The sequence below is a fragment of the Mesoplodon bidens genome (genome assembly GCF_964165515.1).
Source record: "Mesoplodon bidens genome assembly, chromosome: 3".
Lineage (NCBI taxonomy): Eukaryota > Metazoa > Chordata > Mammalia > Artiodactyla > Ziphiidae > Mesoplodon > Mesoplodon bidens.
Genome location: NC_138178.1, coordinates 174,216,833 through 174,242,200, shown reverse-complemented (window position 1 = coordinate 174,242,200; position 25,368 = coordinate 174,216,833). Strand labels below are relative to the sequence as shown.

The 25,368-nt window shown below is 58.8% G+C and overlaps 2 protein-coding genes across 8 annotated transcripts in view; one reads left to right on the top strand and one right to left on the bottom strand.

The window, feature by feature from the left end:
- DEGS2 (delta 4-desaturase, sphingolipid 2) overlaps positions 1–21,607 on the top strand; it is a 65,006-nt gene extending 43,399 nt beyond the window's left edge. The window contains exons 1-4 of one of the 3 annotated variants that reach the window (XM_081228185.1): positions 2,194–2,435; positions 18,418–19,160; positions 21,049–21,203; positions 21,403–21,607. In XM_081228185.1, coding sequence (XP_081084311.1) covers positions 2,354–2,435; positions 18,418–19,160; positions 21,049–21,195 — 972 coding nt within the window. In that variant the 5' untranslated portion in view covers positions 2,194–2,353 and the 3' untranslated portion in view covers positions 21,196–21,203; positions 21,403–21,607. Of the gene's footprint in view, positions 1–2,193; positions 2,436–18,417; positions 19,161–21,048 lie in introns of those variants that run through there. The other 2 variants (XM_081228184.1, XM_081228186.1) reach the window with 2 other exon arrangements.
- A 2,234-nt stretch (positions 21,608–23,841) lies between these two features.
- Positions 23,842–25,368, bottom strand: part of EVL (Enah/Vasp-like) — a 166,935-nt gene continuing 165,408 nt past the window's right edge. For all 5 annotated transcript variants that reach the window (XM_081228178.1, XM_081228179.1, XM_081228180.1 and 2 more), the window contains one exon: positions 23,842–24,048. In XM_081228178.1, coding sequence (XP_081084304.1) covers positions 24,011–24,048 — 38 coding nt within the window. In that variant the 3' untranslated portion in view covers positions 23,842–24,010. The remainder of the gene's footprint in view (positions 24,049–25,368) is intronic.

Genomic DNA, 25,368 nt, shown 5'->3' with positions numbered 1-25,368 from the left:
CTAGGTGCGCGGGCTTCGGTAGTTGTGGCACGTGGGCTCAGTAGCTGTGGCTCGCGGGCTCTAGAGCACAGGCTCAGTAGTTGTGGCACACGGGCTTAGTTGCTCCGCGGCATGTGAGATCTTCCCGGACCACGGCTCGAACCCATGTCCCCTGCATTGGCAGGCAGATTCCTAACCACTGTGCCACCGGGGAAGCCCTGCTTCATTTTTAAAATAAACTTTAACATCTGGTTTAGATTTACAGAAAAACTGTGAAGATAGTATTGATGGTTCCATAGCTTCCATACCCAATTCTCTTTATTTTACTATCTTAAAATATAGGGATATATTATAATCTAATACACAAGGAATTAACCAAATATTCATACATTATTATTAACTAAAGCCCATAGTTTATTCAGATTCCCTTAGTTTTTACGTACTGCCCATTTTCTGGTCCAGGATCCCACCCAGGACACCACATTACAAATGAATATGCAGTTTCTTTCATTTCTAGGCCCAGGGACCTGGTGGGGAGACTAGCCCATGTGCTCTGAGTGGGTTCATCATTTTGAAGCCGAGTTTCTGTGGTTCAAGCCGACCTCAGGGAATTGGGGATTACTTGGCCATGGCAGCTGATTGGAAGTCATGAACTTTTATTCCACTCTCAGGTCTCTCTCCAGTCTGTTCTTTGCCTTGTCCCCTCTTTGGCCTCAATTTTCTCATCTGTAAAATGAAGCCATTGGGCTAGTTTCACCTGGACATATGAGTCCTGGGGTCGATCTCTGAGTGGTTTGCTGATCTCCATCCTGGGCAGAGGGAGCTGGCAGGCATGGTGGTGCCCCAGAGGGCAGAGCTGGGACTCAGATCTCACTGGTTGTAACACGGGGCTGACACTCTGACTTTGGGCTTTTAAAGTCAAAGATCAGGGGCCTGTCCCAGCTCTTCTGCTTATTCTGAGGCCCCCTTCATCTGTGAGCCTCAGTTTACCCATCTGTAAAGTGGCAGCCGCTGGGACGACTTCTGAGGGTCCCTCTGGCTGTGAATAGAGCAGGTTGCCCTGGGGAGTGCTGAGTTCTCCATTCCTGGAGGTGTGCAAGCCAGGTAGGCGACACTGTTGGGTGGTGCAAGGGGTGGTGGCAACCCTAGGCTCTACGCGTCTCCCTGTTGGACAGGGAATCCAGCCTCTCTGTTGGCCCATTTTCCTACCCTTGACTCAGGGGCAAGTGGCTGGCTGCCACCAGATGCCCACGCCCAGTTGCCTTCCTTCCCATCTCACGCCAGGACTGCCTTTGGCCCTGGCCCACAGACTTGCGGGAGGCTGGAGGGAGGCTCACCATTATTACCTGCCCACCTTGTGGTACCTCTGGCTGCCAGGCCAGTCTGCTACCTAGGCAGCTCCTACAGGCTGGGCTCCAGGTACACAAGGTACACGATACAAAGCTCCAAAGAAGCAAGAGGAGGCCGGGAGGAATCCCTGAGAAGGTGAAGTGAGGGGCCCTGTGCCCCCACTCCCCACAAACCAGACTCTCCATTCTGACAGTTTTGGATTCTTCCAAGTCCCAGCCTTTGCAGCTTCTGTTCCCTCTACCACCAGTGCCCTGGCCCTCCTTTAGCTGTTGAACTCCTACTCATCCTTAGAAGCCTAATACAAAAGACCCCTCTACTGAACCTTAGCTGTCCCAGGACCTCCCTGTGTCATAGCACGTATCACCCTGAGTCATTAATAGGCCTCTTCCATGCCTGTGTCCCTGTCGCTCGGTTTCCCTGAAGGCAGGGGTGGGGCTGACTGACTCCCTCGAACCTGCAGACACCTCATTGTCCTCTGCCTTATTGCATGAAAGGAGTGGGTAGGGTGAGGGAGAATCGCGGTGGCGAACCTTTCCCGAGCCCCTTCTGTTTACCAGCACTGTCGCATGCATTTAATCTCTACCCTCCAACCCCTGCCCCGTGCCAGGTGGGCGCTTTCACTGGCGAGTCTGTAGGGGCAGGGATGGCAGGAGCGCGAGTGGCCCTGGGCCGCGCGGAGAGAACTGGTGCTCAGCCGCGGGGGCGGGGCCTCAGTGAAACCGAGGGAACGGGGCGTCGCCACACAACGTGGGGTCCGGGGACTCTGCACGGGTTGCGTCCTAACAGTCTCATTTTCCAGCCGAGGTAACTGAGGCTCCGAGAGCCCCGGGGACCCGCCTCTGCCCCGACACAAGGCCGCGCCCAGGTCTGGTGGCAGTGGCGCTCCCGGCCCCGCCCCCGGAGGCCCCGCCCCCCGGAGGCCCTGCCCCCCGGAGGCCCTGCCCCGAGCCCGAACTGGTCCTCGCGCAGAGCAGGGAGACAGGTGGAGGGGAGCCGAGCCCTGAGCCGCGCTCCCGGCCCCACCATGGGCAACAGCGCGGGCCGCAGCGACTTCGAGTGGGTCTACACGGACCAGCCGCACACGCAGCGGCGCAAGGAGATGCTCGGTGAGCTCGGGCCCCAGGTGGGGACAGCCCTGGGGCCGTCTGGTGTCCCGGGCCAGCCCGAGCCCAGGGGGTCGTTCCTGCGGCCCGGATGCCTAGCAGGCCCTCCCCTACCTCTGCTCCAGGGAGGGTAGGAGCGCCACTCCCCCTGCCTCAGCGTCCCCGGCTCGGGGTTCCTGAGGGTCCCCAGCTCCGGCCTGGAAGTCCCCTCGCGTCTCTGCCTCTGTCCTGGGATCTAAGACCCGAGGATCCCAGCGCAGATCCGCGCGTCAGGGGAGCGCGTCTCAGCTGCTCCATCCTGGCTGTGGGACGCGAGCCACTCCCAGGGCCGGGACCAGGGCTCGAGCTCTGGGGAGAGGTCGAAGCGCAGAGGTCGGCCCCAGGGACTGTCTTTGTACGGGATGCGCCGCCCCGCCTTCGAAGGCAGCTCCGCAGCCACCTGTCCTCCGCCGCACCCCCGGGCTCCGATGTGCGCTGGGCGCCGGGGTCCCGTCGGCCCAGCCAGAGAAGCCGCCAAGCCCACCCCCAATCCCGGAGTTTAGGGCAGAATGAGCGCCTCGAAGGAAGCAAACGCTGAAGCAGAGAGACAAGTTTTTTTAAAAACAAAGACTGCACTAAAGAGTCTGTCCTTTTATTTTATAGCGTAACACACGGTGGCCCCCCTCTCTGTCGTTTAGTGTCCCGGGAGGTCATTTTTACCTACGTGGTCACCCATCCTTTGGATTCACCCATCCTTTGGATTCACCCATCCTGATGGGCTCCATCCGTCTCTCAGGAAGACCCAGGATGTACAGTCCTTTACCTGCAATTAGGGGTTAAAGGGCTCGCACCTCCAGAACAGCTTTTACTAGGTGCCACCAAATCGCCTTTGCAGTGCCGGGCCAGCTTCCAGCAGGGTGGACATGTTCCCCTGCCCCAGAATCCGTCGCCATTTCACCACACCCTTGCCTACACCTGGGGTTGGCAAATGTTTTTAATTTTTACCAAGCAGATTGACAAAACCATTTCATTATGGGTTTAATTTTTTTGGGGGGGTTTAATTTTTAATTTGATGATTGGTTTCAATGTTTAATTGGCCATTTAAATTTTTTTTTTCTCTTGGCTTGGTCTTTTGCTGTTGGTGTTAGAGCTCTTTGTATAGAGGCTTTTAACCCTTTGTCTTATACATTGCAAATCTTTTTCCCTTTATAGTCACAAAAGCTTTTTTGTTTTTTTTAAAACTGCATTTGAATAGGTTGGCTTTTTTTTCTTTAGAATTTTCCCTTTGACGTCTTCCTGCCCCACCCCAAGGCTAGGGAAATATCTGTCCTATTACCTTTCAGACACTGGATGCACTGAGTGGTTAGTGTATGACTGTGCCCTGCTGTTGCTGGGGGTTCAGGGCCTAGAGACCCCTGGGTGGGTCTGTAACGTCTGTGGTTTTCTCCTGTGAGGTAAGCAATAACCCAGCACTATTTACGCCTGCAAACTTCCTGCAGGTGGCTCAGAGGGCACTTGGTGATCATCTGGTCCTCCCTCCCCCACAGAGCACTCTCAGCAGTTTCAAGGCAGGGCTGTGTTTCCTTCCCCTCCCCTGGCTGTCCCCCACCTCCCCCTGGCACCTGGCCCCAGGTGGAGAAGGCTGCGGGATGTATCCTGGCCCATAGAGCTGCCTGGAGGGATCCAGACATTCTGGGTTTCAGACTTACTTTCCCAATCTGCATAATGGGCACCATCATCCTTTCTGGAGGAGTGAGTATGAGGATAAAAGGAGAGCTTGGGTGAGAAGGTGCTCACTCTGGTACCCAGCACGCCAGGACATGGAGAATGATCTCTCAAGAGGGAAGCCATGGACCCTGGAACCAATCCAGGAAGCATCCTGGACAGGGTGGCTGGGAAGCCTGGAAGACTTGGAGGAGAGGGAGGTGACTTGGGTCAGGGTGGGAACAGCACCAGTTCTCAAGGGCTGACTCTCCAGGGAGCTTTGCAGATTCCCTCTGTGCACCGGGTGCTGTGGATTCCTCCCCACACGTCCAGTTTTGAGCTAACGAACTTGGAACGTGCCATTCCCCCTCCCTCTCGGGCGTGTGCGCACGCTGTTCTCCACCTGGGGGACCTTCCCCGCTCCCCTGCCCCACTCGCTCTTGCTCAGCTCTCCCTCCTGTGGGAATTACCCTCCCTCCCCTCCGAGCCTGGGCCAGGGGAGGGTGCTTCAGGGGGATTCCCCTCCACTGCTCCAGCCCATCGGGTCCTTATCTCTCTGGGGCACGTTCCATGGCTCTAGACCTTGTCTGTGAGCTGATCTCCTGGCAAGGACAACACCCACTCATTAGTCATGTGACCCTGGGCAAGTCAATAAGCAGATGAGGAAACTGAGGTTTGATTGAGTTAAAAGGGGTGAATTGTAGCACTTTCTTTATGGAGTTGTGCAGATTTTTAAAAAAAATCACTTTTATTTATTTATTTTTAAAATATTTATTTATTTATTTGGTTGCAACAGGTCTTAGTTGTGGCTGGTTGGCTCCTTAGCTGCGGCAGGCAAACTCTTAGTTGCGGCATGCATGTGGGATCTAGTTCCCCAACCAGGGATGGAACCTGGGCCCCCTGCACTGGGAGCGCAGAGTCTTAAACACTGTGCCACCAAGGAAGTCCCTGTTGTGCAGATTATATGAGGTGGTGTTCATGCTTAGCCCAGCACTCACTCAGCAAAATGTTAGCTGCGACAATAATTATTACTTCTCGTAGAAAGGCCCGTGTTTTCCCCAAGGACAGGCAATGCCTTTCCATCTCTGTTTTCCTGAAGCTTGTGCTGTTCCCAGCCTGAGGGAAATCCTATGTGTAACCGTCAGCCTGTCTTTACAGAGGAGGCCCCAGAGTGGGGCTCAGGGAGCGGAAGTGACTTGCCTAGGGCCACACAGCTCAGTGGACACAGAGGCCAAGTTGGTATTCAGGCAGGGATGTGCTCCAGTCCCAGCCAGCTGGCTGCTGTGGCCCACACCAAGCTCCTGGGGGCCACTGGATGCTCAAAGATCCTAATCTTGAAGTCAGAACCCAGGAAGTCCTCGCGTAGAGCTGGTTGCCGTGCTCTTTGCGTGGGACCAAAGTCCATCTCCAGATCCTGCCTGGATGGGGACGTGCCTTGCAGGCCAGGGCTGAGGCTCCCTGTGCTGCGAGGGCAGGAACGGAGCCGGCGAGACTCTGGTCACATTGGAGATCGGAGTCTAAGCCAGGGGTGCCCAGTGGAATAAGAAGCAGGGTTTGAATTTGTCTTTTCAAAAACAAATAGCTTTGTGATTTTTTGTTTTTTTGTGTGTTTTACCATGTATGTGCCCTTTCATAAGGAAAAAGAAAATCAAATAATCAAAGGAAAGCAAGGAAGTGAGACTCTGGCAGTTGTTGGATGATTTGCTCACAAAAGGCCCTGGGGTGGGTGCAGGGGTCTCTGAGTGGTGAGTGGTAAAATCCAGAACAGAACTGGCCGACGCTCTCAGGCGCATCCGTGGAGGCTCCTCACCCAGCCACAGAGATGCTGGAGCCAGGGGTGGAGGGCCGGCCAGCCACATGGCCACTCTCTCCCGCCCCTGTCCTTGCTGCAGTCAGCCTTCTCCTCGTCCTCCAGGCGGGCTGCAGCCTGTGTCCACCCAGCTCTGAGATGCCCACAGAAGAGAGAGAGGTGCCTCTCTCCCCTTCTGCCCTGAGTAGCCCATCCTCCCCTTGAGCCAGCTCATCTCTGGCCAGAGCTGTGAGTCCTCTGATTGGCCAGTGGGCGGGGGGCTGTGATGGGCAAGCTGCACGGTATCACGTTGTGACGTCAGAGAGTTGCAGCTCTCTGAAAAAGGGGTGCTGTGATCCTAAGTTGGGTGGGGAGGGAGGGGTGCTGGGTGCATGGGCGCACAGCAGCACAGACAATAGGTGATCCTTGGGACCCTTTTTTTAAAAAAATATTTATTTATTTATCTGGGTCTTAGTTGCGGCATGTGGGATTTAGCACCCTGACCAGGGATTGAACCCAGGCCCCTGAATTGGGAGCGTGGCGTCTTACCCACTGGAGCACCAGGGAGTCCCTCTAGGACCCTATTTGAGCTGACTGTGTCCTCCCTGGCTTGAATCCTCCAAGGGCTTCCCTTCCTAAAATCTCATCTCTGCTCTGCGTATTGGCACCCCCATGCTCTGGCCCCTGCCCTTTCTCCTTACTTTCTGCTCTCTAGCCACTTGGTGGAATATACCCGCCATCTGCCCATTTCCTACTTCATGGCTTTTGCAAATGCTGTTTCCTCTGCTTGAATTCTTTTTCCCTACTCTTCGTCTACGGAACTCCTATGCATCCTTCAGGTCTCAGCCTAAATATCCCTTTCTCAGAAACACTGTCTAACAGCGCGTGCCCTCACACATGGTATGCTGGGAAATATTAAACAATCAACTGAATCTCTGGAGGGAACAAAAGACCCTGATTCGCAAATTGGCATTTGCCAATTTTTAGAGCTATTTCCGTCATGCCCAATTTCAAACTACCAACATGCATCGCCGCCCACGGAGTTGGGGAGAGAGCGGTATATTTGGGCGCTTGACAGCGGCAGGCATAGGCTGGTTGCCCACACCACAGTCCACCCCCGTCTCTGCCGCCCAGCTATTCCTCCCTTATCCTTCTGTGGGGTGCTGTGCACTTTTACCTTGTGACCTTTGCTCCCATCTGTAATTCTACATTGATTTGTGGGGTGATAGCTTTGTCTGACTCTCCCACTCGACTCTGAGCTTCCCAAGGGCAGGGCCGGGCCCACCTCCACCAGTGCCCTTCCCAGCGAGGCTGAGTGGGGCAGTAGGCACCTGCCAAAGCTTGAGCATCTCTAGTCCAACCTGCCACAACCGTCGCAGGGTTTCCCTCCCTCCAGAGGTGCCAGGGACCTGTCAGCCACAGCTCAGAGCACGCGGTTTAATCCTTGCCAGCTGGAGAGCAGGGAGACATCCCGTTGTTTTTTTTTCCCCCCTAGTATCTATTTATCTATTTATTTGGCTGTGCTGGGTCTTAGTTGGCATGCGGGATCTTTAGTAGCCGCACACTGGATCTTTTTAGTTGTGGACACGTTGGATCTTTAGTTGCAGCATGTGGGATCTTTAGTTGTGGCATGCGAACTCTTAGTTGCGGCCTCTGGGATCTAGTTCCTTGACCGGGGATTGAACATCGGCCCCCTGCATTGGGAGCACAGAGTCCCAGGCACTGGACCACCAGGAAAGTCCTGAGACATCCCGTTTTAATTGGCATTTCTGAGCTGATTAGTGAGGCTGAGTGTTTCTTCCATGATTTCACTGTCTTTCTCCTTATGTGAATTTTCGACTCATGTCCTTTTTCTATCGGAGGAGCCCTTTTCCTGGATCCGTAGGAGTCTTTTATACATGACTTGTAGTGGCCCTGCTTTTGCCACATGTAACAAGAATCTTCCCATGTCTGTCCTTTGTCTTTTCACTTGGAACTTTTTTTTTTTCTTGAGGCAGGGTGCACACTGCACATCACGTGGAAACTTAGTTCCCTGACCAGGGATTGAACCCGCACCCCTGCATTGGAAGTGTGGAGTCTTAACCACTGGACCACCAGGGAAGTCCTGGAACATTTTTTTCATTCGTTTAGTTTCTCCCCCACCTTTTTTTTTTTTTTTTTTTTTTGGCCTTACAGACATTTGCATTTTTTTTTATGCAGGGCAGGACCCTGGGAAGTTAGGCCCCTTGCCTAAGGTCACCCAGCCTGGTTAGGGTTAGGACGGGGCTCTAACTTGGTGACTCTGGCCTGTGCCTCTGTTCCACCCTCTTTTCCACCCGGGACCTGAAGAGAGCCTGTCCCCCTCCTGTCCTCCCTAGCACGTGACCCACGGGCAGTCACCAGCTCACGTGGCCCCTTCCTCTCTTTCCAGCCTCCGTACTGATGTGTGTGCTGTGCCTTCCACCTGGCCTGCTTCTAATCCACATTCTTTAATTCGTACCAGCTTTTATGAGGTGTGATTTACATGCCATAAAATTCACTCATTTTAAAGGCACAGTCCAGTGATTTTTTAGTGAAGTTACACAGTCTAGTTTTAGAGACTTCCCCTCACCCCGGAGGTCCCTAGGACCACTTGCAGTCACTCGGCAGCCCACCCTGTATCCTTAGAGCCACTCCTCTCCCTCAAGTTTCGGCTCGAGCATCACGGGACTCGGTGTGTGTGTCCTCTCTAAGCCCGTCCTAGTCGGGACACACCACTGTGCCCCACACGTGTGTCCCGCATGTGTGCCTCCCACCCGCCCTGAGCCTGCGAGCCCCTCCCACCTCTGGGGCCTGGGGCTGGCTCGGCCCAGACCTTCGGCAAATATTTGTCCGGGAATCAAGAGCAGGTTGGGCAGGAGGTGGGTGAGTGATTCCTGAAGGCACTTTGGGCCGCTTCCCTGGTCCCCCCGGAGCACCGCCCACACTGACCAGCCAGGCTTAGGCTTGCCTTTGGGCTCCGAAACCGGAAAGGAGGGGGCGAGGTGGGGCAGGGCAGGCGGCTTAGGAAGCACTGGGGCCGGAGCTGCAGGGGAGCCGTTCAGGAAGGAGGGGATGAAGAGGCCTTGGGTGCCTTTGCTGTAGAAGCTGTCAGAGGACAGGTGCTCAGCCACTGGGGGGAGAGGGAAGGTGCTCCGCACGGCTTGTGGCGGGACAGGGTCAGACAGGCGCTGGAGGCAGGTGGGCACAGCGAGCTGACCGACACGATGGAATATTCCGGCTGGAGGGCGCTTGGTGGTGAAAGGCGGTGACGAGGCCCCCCTGGAGCCAGCGGGACTGTCCTGCGGTGGCACCTGACCTCCCTGGGGAAGCGGTCAGGGTATCTAGCCCTAGATGGTGCCCGGCCTGGGTGTGTGGAGGATCCAGAGTGGGGAGAAGCCCCGTGTGCTCCTGGGAGCCCTGGAGGAGGCCGGCGAGAAGGGACCTCATCGGGGCCGGTCAGCAGGGGCTGCGTGGGGGGCCTTGCTCCCTGCGGAGGGCGAGGGCCCGGCAGCTCCCCCTGCCTGGCTGCCTGTTTCTGCCGTTTCCTCCCCACCACGCGTGGCACAGCAGGATTTGTCAGGAAGGCTTCTGGGAATAACCAGGTGTCCACGGGTAGACTGTTCTGTGGGGTCAGTGTAGGGCGTCGGGGTCAGGCTGCTTCCCTCTGGCAGGCTCCTCTCCTGAGCCCTCTGGGTCCTCATGAGCAAGTCCACCACGTATGTAAATATATGTAATGCATGGAAACGTTCACATCTGCTGGAGCCAAGCTCCCCAACACCTCGGGGCCTGTGGCCTCCTCTCTGTTGTCCACCCGAGGCCCATGTGCCCTGGGGAAGACCCCATCTCCAGGGCCTCACAGCCCAGGGTTGTCAGAGTGGGTGCCTTAGGGACGGAGAGTGAGGAAGCTGGCCCAGAGAGGGACAGGGGCTGGCCCAAGGGCACGCAGCAGTGGGACTGAGCCAGGCTGCAGTGAGGCTCTCTTGAACTGGGACCCAGGATTTTCTCTGGGCGCTCTGCCCTGATGACGTAGCCCAGCTCCAGGAAACAGGTCCTCTCGGGGCTGAGGAATCCCTGTGGACTCTGGAGGAGCCAGTGGAAAATTAGGTCGTTTCACCATGGGGTGGAAGCTCTGCATGCTCATCTCTAAGATGGGGGGACGGTCCCCTCCCAGGCAGGGTGGTGAGGGCTGCACGAGTGTGTGTCAGATGCCGGGCACGTTTCACCTGCTGAGCACCACGTCCACCCCCGGGCTGCGGCCGCATCCCGCGGGCCTGAAGTCGGGGGGTCCTGAGGTCAAGTCTTGGCTCTGTCGGCCTTGCCCTGCCTTGTCAGACCCTTCCCTGGGCCTCCGCCCCTCCTTTCTGTGTCATGTCTCGACAGTGTGACTTCTAGCAATGGTTGTTTTCGTGGGCAGCTGCCTTGGGTCCCGCCCAGGCTGCCGCTGGAAGGCCATTTGCATGGGTCTGTTTGTCTCCGGTTCCATGTGGCCGTCCATGCGGGCTCCAGGCTGCCCCACTGGAGCAGAGAGCCCCTGAGGTGTGAGTGTCCTAACCCAGCTTCTCTGGTGCTCTGTGCTGGAGGCCTGAGCGAGCAGGGTTCCCCGCCGACATCAGCTCAGATCCCCCGGGGGGGGCAGAGCCTGGTCAGGCTGGGCCAGGTTTGGGTGTTCAGCCAGGCCCAGAGGGCTCCTCGTGGGGCTGCCAGGGCACTCTCGCCCTCCTCCTGGGAATCCCACCTCTCCTGGGGCCCAGAGAACATGGAGCCAGCAGCTTTCCCCTCCCCAGCCTCATCCCTGAGCCCCAGAAGAGGTGCCCCTCTGTGAGGCCAGCACCCCCTGTCAGGCCAGCACCCCCGTCAGGCCAGCACCCCCGGCCTTCTCTGCGCCCCCCGCCCCCCCATCTCTGTCCTTCTGCAATCCGCTGGCCCCAGTCTCTCCCATCTCACCCCCCGAGCCAGCCCTCCCTCCCCAGGCCTACGCTTGGCCTCACCTTCTCACCTCCCCTCCTGCTGAAAAGCTTCTTGCTGGGGCCCCCAGGGCCTTGCTAAGTCCGGCCTTCCTTGCCGTGACCCTCCTTGACCCCCGGCAGCTGGGCACCCCCAAGCCCACGGCTCCATTTATCCCAAGCCCGACTTGCACCCAGTGACCTCATTAGGCCTGCCTGGCTGGAGGGCCCCACAGCATCTTCTCAGGGAGGCCTCTAGGCCTCCCACCTCCTCAGGGACCCAGAAGCCCTGGAATTGAAAAGGTTCGATGTTTGCTGTTTCGCTTCAGTGAAGCTGGAGTCTTCGTCCAGCAGGCGGTAGCTGAGCTGGTGAACCAGCCTGACCTGCTCACCAGCGCGGCTGGGTTGGGTCCGGAGGGGCCCCACTGCTTAGATGGCGCCTTCCTGGGGTCTCCGCTGAAGGCCAGGGGTATTCAGCGAGGTCTCCGAGCCACGCCACCCATGGAATCCGCTGGGCTCCTGGCCCCCTGGCCGCTGTCTGAGCCCCCGTTTTTGGCTTGCCTGGCTTGCTGGGGCTCCTCCTCCCCGCACTGTGGTCTGGACAGGGCCTCCGGACAGGGTGGGGGTGATCTGGAGCTTAAGAGCTTGGCCCCTTCTCGGGATCGCCCCGGAGCTGCGCAGCATCCAGCTTGTGCGTTGGCCGCCTTTTTCCGTTGCTTCCAGCAGGATGGCTGGGCCCAGTGACTATCGTGGCCGGGGAGCATGGGGCCTTTTCTCATAGGTTAAAGCAAGCCTGGGACCAGATCACCTCCAAGATCGGCCCACAGCCCCAAAGGTCAGAAATGGGAGGTTTTTTACTCTCAGATCAGAAAACTGTATTTAATAACAACAGTAGTAACAGCTCCCAGGGCTCAGAGCTGTCATCCCAGCCTCACCAGAGCCTGGATGGGCAGGTCGGGGTGTCAGCCCCATTTCCCAGATGTGGAGACCTAGGCTGGGGCAGTGCTGTGGCCTGCCCAGTCGGCCAGGGTGAGGGGCTGGGGACCAGGCACCCCAGGCTGTGTTGAGGCCGCACCCGAGCTGAGGGCAGCTGAGTCCCTGAGAAACTGCCAGGAAAGGAGGAAGGGATGCCCCAGGATGTTCTCCTTTGCTTCCACTCATGCACGACTTACTGGCCTTGTATGACAGACGGGGCACCAGAGGCCCACCATCCAAGGTCACAGCTGCTGGGCTCTGTCACTGCCCTGGCCTCTGAGGGGTACGGGAGTGGCCTGTTTGCTGGCCTGGATCCCTGAGCTGGGGTGCTTGTCCCTGCTAGCTTGCTGGTCTGTGCTCACCTGGTGCAGGTGTGGCCTGTCCCAGGCCTGGCCTCCTTCCAAGGGGAAGATGGAGAGACTCGCCCTGTGGAGGCTGGTGGCCTCTGGCTGCCTGGCTGAGCTCCCAGGTGTGCCTGGGCAGGTGAGGGCCCGCCCTTGGTTGCCCAAGGGGCGAAGCGGGTGTCCAGAGGCCACCTCTGGTGGGCGGGAGGCTGATGGAGCCCTGCAGCCTGTGGTCCCGACCTGACCTTCAGGTATGCAAATGTTCGGGAACTGTGCATGTGCTTTCCTGGGCGCTGGGCGAGAACATTCCTGAAGGCTGGGTTGCGGGCACATCCTTCTTGCCCTGGCGTCGTGAAGACACTTCCATCCTCCCCTGCTCCACCTCACTGTGGCTGCTGGATTCCCACCCCCTCAGGCCTCTCAGCCCCCCAGTGGAATCACGCATCTTCCTGGGCACCACTGAGGCCCACCTTCTGAAGTGTGCCCGCTCACTCTGACCCCCTTTGGCAGCAGGAACAAGCTGGGATGAGGCCTGCCCCCTGCCCCCCTCCCGAGTGGGGCCAACCCCCCAGGTTGGGGTCCTTTTGTCTCCTTTGCCCCGCCTGGCAGGGTGAGGCTGGGCAAGCGCCATGTTGGCTGGTCCACCTCGGCCAAGGCTGGCGGGCAGTGGCGCCCTTGAGGGGCAGGGTTGCATGTGAGTTGCCCAGTGCCGGGCCAGTGCAGGGATGGGGCAGTGAGGTCATCCGGGCTGTCAGAGACAAATGACCACAAACAACGCGCTTGTTATCTTACGGTTCTGGAGGTCAGAAGTCTGACCCGGGTCCCACTGGGTGAAGTTTCTTCTGGAGGCTCCAGGGGGGAACCTGTTTCCTGGCCTTTCCAGCTTCTGGAGCCGCCTGCGCCCCTCGGCTCGTGGCCCCTCGATCTTCACAGCTGGCGAGGCCGTTGGAGGCCTGCACATCCCCGGACCTCCTCTCCTGTCGCTTTCCCGCTGCCCTGAGCCTGGGGTGACGCTGTGCCGCCGGGATACTCCAGGCTCTCCTTGCTGTTGTGAGGTCGGCAGACCAGCACCCTGGGTGCAGCCTGACTTCCAGTGTCCCTCAGAAGCTGACCGATTCACAGTGAGGGGAGTAGGACCTGGACATGTTTGGGGGGCCCCTGTTCTGCTCACCCCAGTTGCCAGGCTCTCCCTCCACCTTGTGAGCTGGTTCCAGGCGGCAGGGCCTTGGCACCCCCTTCCCTGCATCTTCCTCCACCCGCCTGGGGCAGCGAGTATCCTTCGGGGCCTCTGGCCTTTCTGGGACAGCCAAGTCGCCTCCCACACGCAATGCAGGGACAGCCCACTCGGCCGCCGTTGGGCCACGAGGCCCGGGAGGAGAGCACTACACAGCCTCATCCCACCCGCGCTGTCCCCGGCATCCCCGTCTTTGGGCAGCATCCTGGCCGCCAGCCCTCACGGTGCACCTTGTTGGGTGGTCGTCATAAAGCGCAGATGCATCTGGGTGTCTGCTCCTGGCCGGGCAGCCTGAGCTTTCCGTGCCTTATCTATTCACCCTCCCAGTGACCCATTTATGGTTCAGAAACGAGCCTTGGAGCTGACGTAACCTGCTTGGAGCTGGGATTTTTTTTTTTTAAACTTAAAAAAAAATTGTGGTAAAGGATAACATAGAATTTGCCATTTTAACCGTGTGTGAAGCATGTGATGTGGGGGCATTCGTGACTTTCACGGTGTGGTGCAGCCATCACTACTAGTTCCAAAACTTCTTCATGACTCGAAAGAGAAATTCTACAGCCATTACCAGTCACTGCCCCCCCCCCCGCGCCCCAGCCCTGGAAACCTCTACTTTCTGGTTCTGTGAACTTGCCTGTTCTAGATATTTCACGTAAGTGGAATCGTACGGTATGTGGCCTTTCCTGACTGGCTTCTTTCACTCGGCATCATGTCTTCAAGGTGCATCCGTGTTGTGTGCAGCCCGCGGTACTCCTTCATGCCTTTGTTTTGGGGGGGGTGGGACGTGCTGCTAGTTTATTTGGGAGTCAGTTCCCGGGAGCAGGACTGGGGGAGCCGGCGCTGTGACAGAGAAGCAGCAGATGCAATATAAGGGCTTTTAAAATTGAGGTATAATTGACCTATAGCGTTATATTAGCTTCAGGTGTACAGCGTAATGATTTTTTAAAAAAATTCTTATTGAAATATAGTTGATTTACAGTGTTGTGTTAGTTTCAGGTGTACAGCAAAGTGATTCAGTTATACATACATATATATAAAAAAATACATATATATAATTTTTCTGCATTCTCTTCCATTACAAGTTATTACAAGATATTGAGTAGAGTTCCCTGTACTACACAGTAGGTCCTTGTTGATTATCTATTTTATGTATAGTAGTGTGTACATATATATATATATATATATATATTTTTTTTAAAGAAGATGTTGGGGGTAGGAGTTTATTATTTTTGCTGCTCTGGGTCTTCGTTTCTGTGCGAGGGCTTTCTCTAGTTGTGGCAAGCGGGGGCCACTCTTCATCGCGGTGCACGGGCTTCTCACTGTCGCGGCCTCTCTTGTTGCGGAGCACAGGCTCCAGATGCGCAGGCTCAGTAATTGTGGCTCACGGGCCCAGTTGCTCCGCGGCATGGGGGATCTTCCCAGACCAGGGCTCGAACCCATGTACCCTGCATTGGCAGGGTACATATATTTAAAAAAATATTTATTTACTTATTTGGCTGTGCCAGGTCTTAATTGCGGCGTGCGGGATCTTTAGTTGTGGGATGCGGGCTCTCAGTTGCAGCGTGCGGGATCTAGTTCCCTGACCAGGGATCAAACCCAGGCCCCCTGCATTGGGAGCATGGAGTCTTAACCACTGGACCACCAGGGAAGTCCCAGTAGTGTGTATATTTTAATCCCAAACTCCTAATTTATCCCTCCCCCACCAACACAGTGATTTGATATGGAATACTGTGAAATGGTCCTAACAAGTCATCATACACAGTTACAAATTTTTTTTTTCTTGATGAGTTCCTGGATGACAAGTTCTTTTTTTTTTTAATAGACCTTTATTGGAGTATAATTGCTTCACAATACTGTGTTAGTTTTTCTTGCACAACAAACTGAATCAGCCATATGCATACACATGTCCCCATATCCCCTCCCTCTTGAGCCTCCCTCCCACCCTCCCTATCCCACCCCTCTAGGTCATCGCAAAGCATCGAGCCGACCTCCCTGTGCTACTCGGCTGCTTCCCACCAGCCACCTACTTTACATTCGGTATTGTATATATGCCGACGCTACTCTCACTTTGCCCCAGCTTCCTCCCCCTCCCACCCCAAGTCCTCAAGTCCATTCTCTATGTCTCCCTCTTTATTTGGATGAGAAGTTCTTGATGAGAACTTTCAAGATCTACTTTCTTAACAACTTTAAAATATGCAACACAGTATTAATAACTACAGTCGCCATTCTAGACATTACATCCCCACGTCCTACTTATTTTGTAACTGGAAGTTTCATTCCTTCCTAAGGCTGAATAATATTCCATTGTGTAGAGAGACCACATTTTGTTTAACTGCTCATCAGTTAACAGATACTTGGGTTGTTTCCACCTTCTGGCTATTGTGAGTAGTTCTGTGAACATGGGTATGCAAGTTTCTGTTTGTGTCCCTGAGTTAAATTTTTTGGGGTATATATTTAGCAGTGGAATTGCTGGGTCTTATGGTAATTCCATGTTTAACTTTTTGAGGAACCACCCAATTGTTTTCCACAGTGGCTGCACCATTTTCCATTCCTACTAGCAACATACAAACAAGGGCCCCCATTTCTCTGCAGCCTTGTCAGCACTTGCTATTTTCCGTTTTTTGAGTTTGGCTGTCCTAGCGGCTCTGAGGTGGGATATCACTGTCGGGCTGACTGCACCCCTGGTGACTGATGGTTGCTGAGCATCTTTTCATGTGCTTAGAGAAACAGGTGCACATCTTTGGAGAAATATCTATTCAAGTCCTTTGCTCATTTTTTATTGGGTTGCTTGTCTTTGTTTTTGGGTTGTAGGAGATCTTTATATATTCTTGTAACCCTTATAACCCTCTTATAATTCTTATAACCCTTATCCAGAGCTGGAATTTGAACCCTTTCTGAACGCTGCTCCCTTCCAACCCCCTTGGAGATGCTGTGGCCCCCTGGGCCCCTGTTAATCAGGGCTGAGGTTTATTGCCAGGCCTGGGCTTGCTTGCTCTTTCCCAAGTTCTGCTTTGACACTTGTGCTGTGACCACCATCCTTCGGGACCTGATTAGGTGGTGTCCTCGGCAGCTTTGGGGAGAGCTCCCGGGATCAAAGGGCCCAGGCAGTTTTGATGAGCTTAGAAGCCTGGCGGGTGGCCCCAGCAGTAAGGGGAAGGAGGCTGGAATGGGAGTGGGGGGTAGGGGTGTGAGGTTTGGCCACCCCCCCAAGCAGGCTGTCTTGAGGGCTGTATAGCACCACTGCTCACTTGGTTGGAGCCAAAACCACCGTAGCCGCCAGACTAGGTGAAGGCTCGGTGGGAGTGCTGGTGTGTAGATAGCAGGGGTGTCAGTGCTGCCTGGGAGATTCTGTGGGCTTCCTGGGCAGAGGTTCTAGGATGTGGGAACCCCGACTACCGCCCCCCACCCCAGCATCTCCAGCAGACGCAGGCTGTCCCACCATCAGGCTGCAGGACCGGTATGTGGAACCATACCCTGTGAGGCACATCCTGCCCACACTGTGTCACACTGGGACACAGAGGCCCAGAGAGGGTGGGAATGTACCATGGCCACACAGCAAGATCAAGACTGACCTCGAGATGGGCTTGTGGCACCACCATAGCTTGGGCAGGAAGACTCTGAGCCTGAGTCTCCCCTCTGGGGCAGAAGTCCTTGCCCTTGTTGTGTTTCTCCTTGCATACCCCCAGGGACAGGCTGCTCACCACCTATGAAGCAGCCTGTTCCATTGCTGGGTGGCTCTGACAGAAAGTTCTCTGGGCTGGGAGGAAGAAGGCAGCCCTGTCACACGCTTCCCATTCTGAGCACAAAAGGGCAGCGACTTCCTGGGTCATTAGGAGGGAAGCGTAGGCCAGGATCTGACCTTGGCCTGGCCGATTCCATTTGGGGCCCAGCCTCTGCTGCAGCCCTGGACACCCTCTTCACAGGCCAGCCTGAGGCCACCCAGCTGCTGGATGGGTAGGAGGGGTGGACACTGAAGGCACTGGAGACAGGTACTGACTGTCCTAAGGGTGCCTGGGATGAGCCCTGCCCTCGCCGGCCTGGATCCCAATCCCTGTGTCAGGATGCTGGCTCCACCTGAGGGCCTGTCTCCTCTGCCAGGGAACCAAGGGACACAGCAGACCTGGAGTGGGAGGGTGACTGTCCCCTTGAGCATGTGATGCCCCCCGGCCCTGTCCCTCCGTGCCCCTGGATACAGCACCAGCTGCCTCACCAGCCTTAAGCCTGCCAGCCCCCTCCCACCAAGCAGAGGTTTCTAGAAGGCACTGCTCTCTTGCCCCAAGGCCCCCACCCAACCCTGTTCTCTTCCGGCTGCTCCTCCTCGGCTGGGAAGGCCCTCCCTGCTTGGGCAACTCCCACTGCCATTGTTTTTTCCTTTTCTGTAAAACAAAATACAGAAAAGTACAAAAGATACTATAACAAACACCCACCACCCAAAATAAGCGTATTCAACATTTTATCATATTTCCTTCAGATCTTGTTTGTTTTACGAACTGAAACACCCAAGACAAAGCCAGAGCCCTCCACATTCCCCTCCCCCAGCCGCCCTGCCCCCTCCCAGGGGCCCCGAAGAGTCTGCTTGTGGCTCTCGGGCTCCCTGGAAGCCCGCAGCAACCAAGCAACCGGACACAGCACCGCGTGCACTGAACCTGTAGCTCTCGGCAGCTGTTTTGATTTCGGGAATTATGTTTCTGTGGCCCCTGCTGACGCCTGCTCTTTGTTTAGGCTGGTGACAAAGACCCCCACCCTGGGGAGTCTCCCCAGAGCCCCCTGGGTGGTGGGGGGAGACGGGTCTGCCTGCCTCCCTCGGCACGAGCACAGGCGAGGCTGCTTCTAGGCCCAAAGCCCAGTGCCAGATCTTAGAGTGACTCTCCGTGTCACTGCCTGGGGGCTTAATGGATGGTGGAGGAAAGGAGGGGGAGGGAAGACGGCAGGAAAAATTTAAGGGGGGAGGAGGGGAAGCATGCATCTGGGACCACGCGGCCAGCGCACCCCTCACCTTCTCTCCCGGTCCTCCCTGCAGCCAAGTACCCGGCCATCAAGGCCCTGATGCGGCCGGACCCTCATCTCAAGTGGCTGGTGCTGGGGATGGTGCTGGCGCAGCTGCTGGCCTGCTGGCTGGTGCGGGGCCTGGCGTGGCGCTGGCTGCTCTTCTGGGCCTATACCTTCGGGGGCTGCGTGAACCACTCGCTCACGCTGGCCATCCACGACATCTCGCACAACACGGCCTTCGGCACGGGCCACCCTGCCCACAACCGCTGGTTCGCCGTCTTCGCCAACCTGCCCTTGGGTGTGCCCTACGCCTCCTCCTTCAAGAAGTACCACGTGGATCACCACCGCTACCTGGGCGGCGACGGGCTGGACGTGGACGTGCCCACGCGCCTCGAGGGCTGGCTCTTCTGCACGCCGGCCCGCAAGCTGCTCTGGCTGGCGCTGCAGCCCTTCTTCTACTCGCTGCGGCCGCTCTGCGTGCACCCCAAGGCCATGACCCGCATGGAGGTGTTCAACGCCCTGGCGCAGCTGGCGGCCAACGCCACCATCTTCACCCTCTGGGGGCTCAAGCCCATGGTCTACCTGCTGGCCAGCTCCCTACTGGGGCTGGGCCTGCACCCCATCTCGGGCCACTTTGTGGCTGAGCACTACATGTTCCTCAAGGGCCACGAGACCTACTCCTACTATGGGCCCCTCAACTGGATCACCTTCAACGTGGGCTACCACATGGAGCATCACGACTTCCCCAGCATCCCGGGCTGCAACCTGCCCCTGGTATGTGGCCATGGTCGCAGGGCTGCGATGGCACCTTAGCGGGACGTGGGGGAACCCGGGGAGGGCTTTGGGCCACACTCTGGCCTTTCTCTCGTGCTGACCATGGGATGGCTACATGCTCACTTGGGGTCCCCAGGGCAGAAGGAAGGGCCACCTGGCACACGGAGTGCCTGGCTGGAGAAGAGGAAGGTGAATTCGGGGTGGGGGTGGGGGTGGGGCAGGGGCTCAAGGGGCATTTTACAGTTCAGGCTTCTTGGTTTAATGAAAACCCGTTTGAGCACAGCTATGCTATTCACTGGCTGGCTGTGTGTCCTGGGGCAAGCCGCTTGCCCTCTCTGTGCCTCAGCGTTCTCTTCTGTAAATGGAGCAGCAGTAACGATACTGCAAGTGAAGCACCTCCCCTTCCTGACCCTGTCCCTCCGCATTTCTTGTCACTGCCCTGTGACCCTCCAGGGGCCCCCTCATGGCACAGAGAGGACAGGGTGGGCCTTGCCCTTTGTGACCCAAGGGGCTTGGCCAGAGCTGCCTCAGAGTGGAAGCCTCTGGGCTGGCGCCTCTGTCTTGGGAGACCTGGGTTGGAGAATTTCTAAAGAAGGGGGGAGGGGGAGGGAGGAGGGGGGAGGCGGAGGAGTTGTTGTTGTTGTTGTTCCGGTCTGGCACTGGTCGGTTAGAGCAGAAGTGACCGCGCACAGGGGGTTGGAGATTGTGGTGGTGGGAAGGGTGTCTGAGTGTGCGAGACTGTGTGCGTGTCTGTGCCCACATTCCTGCACGTGATTAGGTGTGCCTGTCCATATGTGCCTGTCTGTGAGTGCATGTTCACCCACTCGTGTGCCGGAGTGCAAGTGAGCACTGGTCTGGGTGTGCAGGTGTTTGTGCCGTGGCCCACGTGACTCTGGAGTCTGACAGCCTGTGTGTCTACCCTGGCTGTGCAGGCACCGCCCCCCCCCCCCCCGTGCCCAATGGTACTGAGGTCCTGCTCTGTGCCGGGCACCATCTCACCGAAGCCTCACCACAGGCCTACGCAGCATTTCAAGCCCATCACACCCATTTCATGGACGCGAAGGGAGAGGCTCAGGGAGCAGGGGTCCCCGACTCAGGAAGCAGCAGAGCCTGAATCTTAACCCAGGACACTCGCAGGCGCAGCTGCTGTCAGCTGTGAGCCTTTCCTTCTCCCAGGCCAAGTCAAAGGCTCCCTGTTCCTGCCGTGCGTGTCACCTCATCCCCCTTAGGCCCCCGTTTTCAGTTATAAGGCAGGCCCTGTGCACCTGGTGCGTCCTCTGTGGGGGGAGGGGGAGGCCTCCCCTGCAGTTGGTGTGGATGTAGGTGCTGAGGCTGGAGCACTTCTTGGAGGAGGCGGGCTGAGGGTGTCAGGTGTAGAGAGGGGCAGGGAGCTGGAGGGGGAAATGACAAGTCCTGAGGCTGGCAGGAGGGCGACGGGGTGGGAGGATGGTGGGAGCCAAGGTCAGAGGGGTTTGCAGGTCCGAGAGGGCACCAAACGCCGGGCCGAGGTGCATGGACGTGATCTTGGTTCAGCAGGACTCGGCCACCCCGAGGCTCCTGGATCAGAAACTCGGGGTGTGGGCTCCGGGGAGGGGGTGTTTGCATTTTAACTCCTCACCCCCATTTGGGGCAGGGGCCTCAGCGCCTCTTGGTGGCGCCGGCAAATGGCCCCTCCGCCTTCGGGCAGCGCCGGGTGGCCTCCTGCCCGGCTGGCCTGGACACGGGTACCCTGGGAGGTGACAGGGTTTCGTGTGTGCTTACGTGGTCTGTGTGCTCACGTGTGTCTGTGCACTCATGTGGTCTGTGCTCATGTGTGTCTGCGCGCACGTGCGCCTGTGGCTGTGCACGTGCCTGTGCGCAGCCTCTGACCCACGTGCCCTCTCCGCAGGTGCGGAAGATTGCGCCCGAGTACTACGACCACCTGCCCCAGCACTACTCGTGGGTGAAGGTGCTCTGGGACTTTGTGTCCAAGGACTCCTTGGGGCCCTACGCCAGGGTGAAGCGGGTGTGCAAGCTGGCGGAGGACGGCCTGTGAGCCCGATGGTAGGCGCCCTGAGTGCACGGACCCTGCTGCTCGTTGGCCCTGCTGCCCGCGCCTCAGTGCCCGGTGGGAGCAGGGCCTGTGCTCTCTGTTTGCTGCCTGGCCTCGCCCCGCCCACCTGCTGCAGGGCTGGCCATCACCTGTCCCCAGGGCGTGTAGTGCCCAGAACTGGTTTGGCTGCATTTGGTTCCTGCACCCTAGGCTGCTGTTCTTGTCCCCCTGCAGTCCCGAGACCACGCCTGGAGACAGCAAGCACGGGTGGCAGCCTGGAAAAGCTTGGTGTGCACGTGGACTGGTGACCGCAGGCCAGGCCCTCCCTTTCAGGCCCGGCGCTGGGTGCCCTGTGCCCAGGGAGCTGATTTCTCTGGCGTGCCCACGCCCTAAATTAAAGCAGCATGTTTTCAAGTCCACAGATGGCGCTTCCCAGGAGTGGGCTCGGCTCCTGGTGAGGCCATGCTCCTCCCTCTGGGGTAGCCTTCCCCGGGGGCCCTGTCATTGAGTGGCCAGTTTTGGGGGTGAGGGCAGAGATCCACGCGGTCCTCGGGCCACGTCCCCGCTCCCGCCACAACCCTGCCCACCCCCCCGTCCCTGCCCCACGCCTGCCGAGTTCCTGCTGCACCTCGGGCCCTCACCCCCACCAGCTCAGACGGGGGGCTTGAGGAGAACAGGTACCACAGGCCAGGCAGATGGCGGGGGCACAGGCGGCTGGACCGATGGGCGACTGCCCAAGCGAGCTAGGGCTCTGACAGAAGCAGGCTGGTGTCCTCGGTGTCTCTGCGAAGCGGGATGTGGCTCGTCTGGACGGTGCGGAGGGCTAATGGCCCAGCTGAGAGGTGGGGAGGCATCGCTGGCGCCAGCGCCTTGGCCCAGGAGCTGTGTCGGGGTGTGGGTCCTGGTCTTCCAGAGGCAGGCGGGCAGCAGGAGGGATGCCTGGGTGAGGCCCTCCCTGCCAGAGGAAGCGGCCAGGCAAAGACGGCCTCCCTTTGGAGCCGTGAGGCTGGGGAGGCCGAGGACCACGGCCTAGGGGCGGGCATGGCGGGGCTGCCTTAGCTGGCCCGGGAGAGGGAGGGCTGGGAGGAAGGCACAGCACAGCTGGGAGGGGAGGAAGGTCTCAGGTGCCTGAGACCGGGCAGCTGCGGAGCAAGGACTTCCTGCTCAGGGCTGGGAGTGGCCTCGCATGTGCCAGGCAGTCCTGTCCCCGGGTGTTCTGACCACTGAGATGGCTTGGGGAAGAGGCCCTTGGGCTGGCTGTGGGAGGGCAGTGCGGCTGTGAGCCTGGGCAGGTGGCCCCTCCTTGTGCACACAGGCTGGCCTGGGCCCAGGGGAGCCCCAGAGAGCCCAGCTGAGCCTCGCGAGCTCTCTGTGTCCGCCAGCGAGCTTATCTGCCGATGGGACAGTCAGGGCTGGGCCTTACCCAGAGACGAAGGTGGGCCCAGGGCAGGGGTCTGGCACAACCCTCTTGAGAGGGAGCTGCCCAGGAAGAGGGGAGCACCCCCTCACCACCTGCCAGCACTCCCTCCCCGAGGCCCTGAGGCGACAGGATTCCTGGACGGGCGGGAGACGGAAGGAGCCCGGGAGAGCGGCTCCTGGAGTTGTGGGTTAAAGCCGCTCACCTCCCAACTGGCAGAACAGCCCTATTGCTGTGTCCCAGGGTCGCTGGGAGCACTCAGTGAGACGGTGTGTCCAGAGCCTGGCCAGAAAACAGTCCCACTGTCACGAGCCAGACTGGGGGCCCTCCTCCCGTGGCCCCCAGAGGACGGCTGGGCCAGCGCCTGGGCATACTGTGCCGTGGTGCCTGTGGGATGGTCACAGGATGCCAAAGCTTTTCCACTGGCTGGGGCCTCACTCCTGGCTCAGGGGCAGCAGTCGCCAAGGTGGACAGCCAGACCCTCTCCGGCTGCAACGGGGGCCTCGCGCGGTCTGAGAAGTGCTGGGAAGGGCCTCAGGTGGGCACCCGGGCCGCCCCTCCTGCCACGGAGGCGGGGACCTGAGCTCCTCCCTGGGGGCTGCAGGAGACTCGTGGGGCAGGGCCGGGGCCCTCCCTGCCCGCCTCGCTGGGCCCGAGTCATGCAGTCATGCGGCGCCCCTCTGCGCGGCAGGGGAGGTTAAGCTGGCGCCTCCTCCCGGCCCCGCTGACGTTCCAGGTGCCACCCAGGGCCCGTCTCCCTGGAGGAGGCCCCGGGGGGCGGTTCCTGGGCCCCCCGCCGGCAGTGCCTGAGCTGCGCGGCTCAGCGGCCCGTCCCCCCTCGCGTCTGAGTCGGCCCAGCCTCGCACCCACGGCCGCCACTGCCATGGGCCCTTCCCCCAAAAGAGGCCTCCCCGGCCGGGAGCCACCAAGAGCGAGCGAGTCGGAGCCGGGGTGTGGACGGTAAGCGTTTATTACCACGTGGACACAGACCACCTGGTGCGTGGACGGACCCCAACCACCAGGACGCTGGGAAGGAGCCGTGGGGAAGCGGCCGCTGCTCCCGGTGGCACCTAGGAGAAAACTTGAAACCATCTAGCGAGGCGCGTGACCGACTCGGGTATCTTCTCTATAAACCGAAAGGAATGTACACTTAAATAGGCAAATATAAAATACAAAAAAAGGCGATAGGCCTGGTGTGCTGTGTCAGGTTGAATCTAAAAAAATCCAGGAGCTGAACTTTTTTCCTCATTTTAATATTTTATCACAGGTTAAGACTTTTAAACGAAGCACATCCTAGCTTCAGTGAGTGCTCGTGTGTGCTGGAGGCCTGGGGCGCTGGGTTCCTTGCTGTCCCCGCCTTCGGCTGGACCGGGTCTCAGGTGGCGTCGGGGGCCGAGCGACCTACGAGGTGCTGATCCCACTCAGCTCCTGCCTGATGGCTGAGGGGACAGGGCGGGAGAGGAGGCTCAGGCGCCGCCCCCCGGCCTGGTCAGGTCCTGCCTGGTGTCCGCCCCGCTCTGTCTCCCGAGAGCCGCCCCGCTGCCCGCCCAGGCCTCCAGAGGTCACGAGCCACAGGCCAGAGGTCAAGCAGCGCAGCGGGCTCCGGCCGACTCCGGGGTGACGGCAAAGCCTTCTGTGGGTCTCGTCGGCCGTTTCTCGTGAGCTGGCAGTCCCTCGAGGGTGGCACTGCCCCTTCCCCGTCAGAGGACGAGCTGGTAAGGGGCCGGCAGGCAGCCCAGCTCTGGTCGGAGGACAGGCCAGCCCCCCACCCCGCCCACAGGGGCAGCATCAGGTCGGTGACCTCGAGCAGGGCGGCGGGCTCCCACGGCCTGCCTCCCGGGCCTGGGCTCGCCCCGTCCAGAGGGGGCAGGGGCTCTCCCCTCCTCTCCCCCTTCTTAGAGTCCGCCCCCCAGATTTGAGCCTCGGCCTGGAGCCGAAGGCCAGGAGAGAGAGCTGAGGGCCGGGCTGTCTCCAGCAGCAGGGCAACGAGGCGAGGGTTCCAGGAGCCCCCCCATGGCCCACATCTCCCCCGGCCTCTCAGCCGCCCGCCCCAGAGGCTGCGTCCACCGCGGTCGCTGTGGCAGGTGCAGAGATGGGGGCCCCCCCATACCCACTGGCTCCCTCTGTTGAGGCCTGTGCCCTCTGCTGGCTCGCTGGCTGGCTGGCAGCCCTGCTTCGGGCCCCACACCAGCCCTGGCCCTGGGGCCACACAAGCAGCCCTCCTGAGGTAGGAGCGCCCAGCACTAGAGCAGGGTTAATAGTTGGCGTCTGTGTCTCCTCTCTGGCTCCGCGCTCTCTCTTCATTCATTAACTCCTTATCTGCCCATCCCAGGCCTGTGGGGGGACTGGGCAAACAGGAACTGAGCGCTCTCCCGCTGGGTCAAGGACGGGGTGTGGCTGTCACCCAGCCCTGCGCAGGGGTCCGGCTCTGCTGGCACCCCGCTCAGGTTCCCAGCCGCCTCTCCTCTCTCCCACGGCTGGCGGCCCTCGGCCACCAGCACCCACCAGGTGGGATGGGGAGGGGTGTGGGCGCCAGGCTGTGCCTCACTGCTCCGTCGGGTGGAGCCAGCCCTGCCCGAACCTTTCCTTTTCCTCTGGCTCCAGATCTGAGCCGGCCGTATCAAAGGCTCCGGTGGGGACCGGAAGGACGGATGTGATTCACTGTGACGAGGCCCTGCCTCTGGAGCCACGTGCCTGCTCCCCCAGGCCAGGCCAAGCAGGCTGTGAACTAGGTCAGGCCCATAGGTAACTCTGCGGCT